The sequence below is a fragment of the Cherax quadricarinatus genome, chromosome 19, assembly GCF_038502225.1.
Source record: "Cherax quadricarinatus isolate ZL_2023a chromosome 19, ASM3850222v1, whole genome shotgun sequence".
Classification (NCBI taxonomy): domain Eukaryota; kingdom Metazoa; phylum Arthropoda; class Malacostraca; order Decapoda; family Parastacidae; genus Cherax; species Cherax quadricarinatus.
In genome coordinates, this window is record NC_091310.1 from 25928356 (window position 1) to 25934355 (window position 6000).

The 6000-nt window shown below is 37.6% G+C and overlaps 1 protein-coding gene across 3 annotated transcripts in view; it reads right to left on the reverse strand.

Moving 5' to 3' along the window:
• The window catches only part of Edem2 (ER degradation enhancer, mannosidase alpha-like 2), a 285175-nt gene extending 279771 nt beyond the window's left edge, over window positions 1-5404 (reverse strand). For 2 of the 3 annotated variants that reach the window (XM_070086564.1, XM_070086566.1), the window contains exon 1: window positions 5142-5404. In XM_070086564.1, coding sequence (XP_069942665.1) covers window positions 5142-5257 — 116 coding nt within the window. In that variant the 5' untranslated portion in view covers window positions 5258-5404. Of the gene's footprint in view, window positions 1-4520; window positions 4581-5141 lie in introns of all 3 variants that reach the window. The other variant, XM_070086565.1, reaches the window with a different exon arrangement.
• Between the last annotated feature and the right edge of the window lie 596 nt (window positions 5405-6000).

Below are 6000 nucleotides of genomic sequence, written 5' to 3' on the forward strand. Positions count from 1 at the left end.
GGATATAACATTGCAGCAGAGGGTGGTGGTAGTAAACACACTTGTGTATAGTAAAGTGTGGGGAGTAGCAGAAGTATATCCTCTGAGGTCGTGTGATATTCAGGAACTGGAGAGGGTGGTTTTGAGGTATGTGTGAGGTTATGGCAGGCCATGGCTAAGGAAGGAGGTGGTGATGACGGGTGTGCGGCAGGGTGGGCTGGGTCTTATGCCTTTGGACACACGAGTGAAGGCAGTGTATGTGAAGCAGCGGTACCCGAAGGCGGGAGGGGAGAGGGGTATAAGGGTGGGAGAGGTCATGGAGGATGTGAGGAAATGGTGGAAGGGGAGAGGGGTATAAGGGTGGGAGAGGTCATGGAGGATGTGAGGAAATGGTGGAAGGGGAAGGCGTTATTGGTGTGTGAAGATATGGTGCGTAATTTGCCGACAATACGGGATGCAAGAAAAGAAAGGGTCAGTAAGCTGGGGAAAACAGGCAGGGTGGAGTGCTACAGGGTGTAGCTACATATCCGATGTATGATTGGAGGGGCATTTGGGAAGATTTTAGGAAGATTAGATTAAAGCCGAGGGTTCGTAAAGTGGTATACGTATAGGCTTTTTATGGGAATTCTAGCTTCAAGGTCGGTGCTATATCGAATGGGGTATGTAGGTGATGGCACTTGTTTACATTGTGGGGAGGAGGAGACGGCGTTTCATGCTGTATATTTTTACGAAAACTTGGGGATTGTAAGGAAATGGTTAGCGAGGATCCTGGGTATAGTGGCAGGGGGAGAGAGAAGCATTTCGACTTTGAGGGCTTTGCTTTTTGATGTGGGCGGGGTTTCCAAGGATATTCGGAGGGCAGTGATGTACGTGGTGGAAGATTTTTTGTATGTGTCTTGGGGTATGAAGGAGGGGTGGGGGAGTGTAGGGTGTGGGCGCTAGCGCGAGTGTATCGAACGGTTTGCAGGAATAGGCTATTATATGGGAGGTTGTGGGTAAATAGTTTTCCTTTGGGTTATCGTAATCTGACGGTAGGTGAAATGTTAGGGTTGGGTGTAGGTTAGAGCTGGAATGGGTTGTTTCCCGTGGAGACTGAATGTGGAAAGTAAGTAAGTAAGTAAGTCAGAGAGAGAGAGAGTCAGAGAGAGAGAGTCAGAGAGAGAGAGTCAGAGAGAGAGAGAGAGAGTCAGAGAGAGAGAGAGAGTCAGAGAGAGAGAGAGAGAGAGTGAGAGAGAGAGAGAGAGAGTCAGAGAGAGAGAGAGAGAGAGTCAGAGAGAGAGAGAGAGAGAGAGAGAGAGAGAGAGAGAGAGAGAGTCAGAGAGAGAGAGAGAGTCAGAGAGAGAGAGAGAGAGAGAGAGAGAGTCAGAGAGAGAGAGAGAGAGAGAGAGAGAGAGAGAGAGAGAGAGAGAGAGAGAGAGAGAGAGAGAGAGAGAGAGAGAGAGAGAGAGAGAGGAGTCAGAGAGAGAGAAGAGTGAGAGAGAGAGAGAGAGAGAGAGAGAGAGAGAGAGAGAGAGAGAGAGAGAGAGAGAGAGAGAGAGAGAGAGAGAGAGAGAGAGAGAGTGTGTGTGTGAGAGTGTGTGAGAGTGTGTGAGAGTGTGTGAGAGTGTGTGAGAGTGTGTGAGAGTGTGTGAGAGTGTGTGAGAGTGTGTGAGAGTGTGTGAGAGTGTGTGAGAGTGTGTGAGAGTGTGTGAGAGTGTGTGAGAGTGTGTGAGAGTGTGTGAGAGTGTGTGAGAGTGTGTGAGAGTGTGTGAGTGTGTGTGTGAGTGTGTGTGTGAGTGTGTGTGTGAGTGTGTGTGTGAGTGTGTGTGTGAGTGTGTGTGTGAGTGTGTGTGTGAGTGTGTGTGAGTGTGTGTGAGTGTGTGTGAGTGTGTGTGAGTGTGTGAGTGTGTGTGTGTGAGTGTGTGAGTGTGTGTGTGAGTGTGTGTGTGTGAGTGTGTGTGAGTGTGAGTGTGTGAGTGTGTGTGTGTGTGTTACAGTCTTCAAGTATGAGGGGGGGCATAGGGGGGGTGAACTGAAGACATACGACTGATAGCCTGGGAATTTGACTTAATGACTTTAGGTAAGGATGTGAGTATGAATAGAGGGAGTGAGGTTGATATAGTGTCAGGGGATGGCAGGGGGGGGGGGCTTTCTGGGGTGTCTTAGACCTGGATGTTGGTTTTTTATGATGTGGACGAATCTGGTTAATATAATTGACTACAGGAATTTGTTATAAACAATTTGATTTTGGCAATACCGGTGTTAGAAAATAAATTGTTTACATGTTTATATCATGTATTTGCTGTTTAATTTGCTTTATGTAATTTTTTTTATGTTTTCATATGCCTATGTAATGTTTTTTGCTTACTTTTGGAGAGCTTAATATATGTGTTAGGGTTAACATATTATATTGTGCACTCTTGTAGTCCGAAATCAGGTTTGCTTTTTTCTCAGGTAGGGTGAGGAGGTCTGACTGGGGTAGGAGGGTGTTGAATTTTTGAAGGATGTGAAGGTATCACTCATATTATGCTCTTTTGAGCTGGTACCATATGATGTCAAGTCATGGTAATGAATAACAAGTTTCACTTTGGTTTTTAGTTGTACAAGAATATGTATCAAATTTCTCCCCGAGTTGGTTTTTTGTTTGTGTTTTTCTTTAGACTTTTTTGTTACATGATAGTATAATTTTCATGAGGAGATTTTTTTTGTCTGCGTACGCGCAGAGTTAAAATGTGCAGTGCGTTAAATTTTGTGACACTGTTTGCTCTTATATAGTATGTGACAATCCGATACTGTGTTCTCGTATTAATATCATTTGTGATGTGAGAATAGCAGTCGGTTTTTTATAACTATTGTGATGTAGTTAACAAAATGAACAATGGTGCAGTTAGAATGATAACAAATTCTCACTACAGGCAACACACTCCACCAATATTCAAAACACTCAACCTACTCACCATACAAAACATCCATACTTATTATTGCACCTATTACATACATAGAACACTTAACTCTGATATTAACCCTCCCCTCAAACATCTCCTTGCCAACCTCAACAGAACACATGACCATAACACAAGGCACAGATCACTCTTTGTTGTTCCTCGTGTCCATCTCACGCTATGCAAAAACTCAATGCACATAAAAGGCCCTAAAATCTGGAATTCATTACCTGTAAATATAAAAGAAACACTACCTGTTTATAAATTCAAGTCTCTTCTCAAAGATCACTTACTCACTCAAAACCAAATAAATACTGAATAACTGAACCTTATAAATTGTATATCCTATATGTTACTCACAATTATATCACACAAATGTTAAACCTAGGACCCAATCTAACTTTGTTATTTTTTTAAATACACTACCTAACAGAATACTCCATTCGACTGAATGTACAACAATGCAAGCAACCATATGATCTGTCTTTGTAATACTCATTTGTGCTTTATAGTTATCTGTTTACAATAATGTTTTATCACTGATTTCATCATTGCTTAGTTAATCTTAAGTTAATTTTAAGCCAGCCCGTAATGCTATGCATATAAGTGGCTTTGGCATGCTGCTCTTACCTGTATTTTTTGTACCTCTGTTTGTATGCTTAAATTACTAAATAAATAAATAAATAAATGATGTACAATATGGTGAAATGGGGTTAAAAGGGGTGGTAGGTTTTTTACTGTTTGATTTTTCACTGACTGCCTTTTTTCAGTGTGTATAATGTAATTTAGCAGCTGGGAAGGGGTAGGAGGTTTGTTTCCTATTTTCATTAATTACACGTTCTTTTTTTTTATTAAATGCCTTTAGTATTAAAGGCATAATGCATCTATAAGTTTGCGTGAAGTGTATATATTAGACATATTACTGAATCTAACATTGTAAAAATTTTATATTTAGCATAAGATGTTTTCGACATTTTGTATTGTGTAAAAGTTATTGTTGGTCCATTTTTTTGGACAAATTTTGATATTTTGTACATAGTGTATTCTGTTAGTTTTTTATATATAAATTTTATAAAATGTAAGTTGATAAATGCTAAGATCTATGTTAGTTTGTATGTACTAACTGTCAATAAATAACATGATTCTTTTTGATTTAGGTTATAAACGTTGTCATGTCATGTATATATATACACATTGTTTCAGGCTAAGTACATGCAAAGGCGGGTTGCCACTATTATGTGGCTGCAAGGGTTATCATCCTGCACATTGAAGGGTTTGAGTGAGGGCTACAAGTGTGTAAAAGTTTTTAGTTCAATGGATTAGGTATATTTTGTGGTGAGATTATAATTGCGTAAGTTTTGTTTTTGGTCCATTTTTTGGACAAAAACAGTTTTTGTGTGTATATTTTGTACTATGTATGTTTTTAAATAAAATATAAAAAAAAACTTAATCTATCATATCCTAGGATAAATTTGTTAGGTTAGATTTTGTTACCAAAACAAGGATGCTATCCCACCGGCTCCAAATAAAACATGACTACTGTGCAACCCATTTAATAAAAAAAATTTACATAATAATGTCTCAATGAGCTCAAAGAATGCCCAAAAACTCAAAATTTACCTTTAATTCAGTAAAAGTTTATGACGTCTTCTCTGCCTAGTTAGGCCATTATAGTTTGAGCTGTAAAATATTAAGCTGATATTGTAGTCAATATAGTATTTTGAGAAAAAAAAAATAAAACCAAACCTAACCTACAATAAGCTAACCTAACTTAACCTAACCTACACAATCAGCTTTGCATCTTTGTTTACACTGAGCAGGTAAGTAACATGACTTGTTACTAAGCCTTGAGTGACTGACATGCTGCACTATCAAAATTAATGAATCATTTTCACAAAGATCTTCCACAATAATAATTTGCTCAAGAAATATTTATTCTGTATAATAGCTGCATAGGTTGCATACATTGTAAAATGTAAAGTAATACCCAAGTTCTGCAGAGCAGTGGTATATAGCCTTAGTCTAAATTACTTGTATATATTTTATTTACCAGCATAATAGAAGAATTCAGTAGGTAACTAATGCTACTAGACTAGACTGACTCAGATAAACATTTCATCGAGTTTTATTCACTTCCACAAAGCAAAAACAATTACTCACACTCAAATCGTATACCTGAATAATGCAAAAATATTTGATAATCTTCCCAGTAGTCTGAGTATATACTTCATGAATACTTACTTAAGGTTGAGCCTCTCTTCTTCAGACATTAAAGGCGAGCTAGTCTCGGATACACTAAAAACCACCAATGTTGCGCTGAGAATCAACCAGAAACGCATAAAATACTTTGAACACATATTCAAGATTTCAATTATATCCCTTTGATTAACAATGGCATTGTCAGAGGAGCACAGCGGTGATGTTTTACAGCATAGCACCCAAAACGTCACAATCTGAGAGCCATATTTGTTGCCAACAACAGCTGATGATGCAAGATGGCCGCCCTCGCCACCCTTACATATATATCTTTCCAAACTTCCAGTATTACTATTATTATAATCAAAAGGAAGCGTTAAACCGACAAGGGTTAGACAGCGCTGCTGGAAACTCTTAACTTTCTAGTTCATATTTACGTAAGCAAGTTTTAATTCATATAAACTGCATTTACTTAAGTTTTATTTATTTAGAAAGCTTTAGGTTAGACAAGCTTTTATTTGGGTAAGTTTCGCCAAGGTAGGTTTAAGCGTTTTAACCTAAACAAGTTTAAGTATGTTTTAATTCAGGTAAGTTTTTATTTATTTAGATAAGTTTTTATGTAAATTATATTTAAGCAAGCAAGGTTTATGTAAATTGTATTTAGGTAAGCAAGTTTTTATTTAGGGAAGTTTTATTTTAGGTCATTTTTTATCTACAAAAGTAAGAATGCTTAAGTTTTTATTAATGAAAGTATGATTTTGTTAATTTTAGGTAGGTTTTATTTAGGAAAGAAATAATTTATTTAGAAAAGTAAGAAAGTATTCATTGGATAAGCTTTATTTAAAGTAGGAATGAGAATATTTATTGAGATAATTTATTTAGATAAGTTTTCATTTAGGAAAGT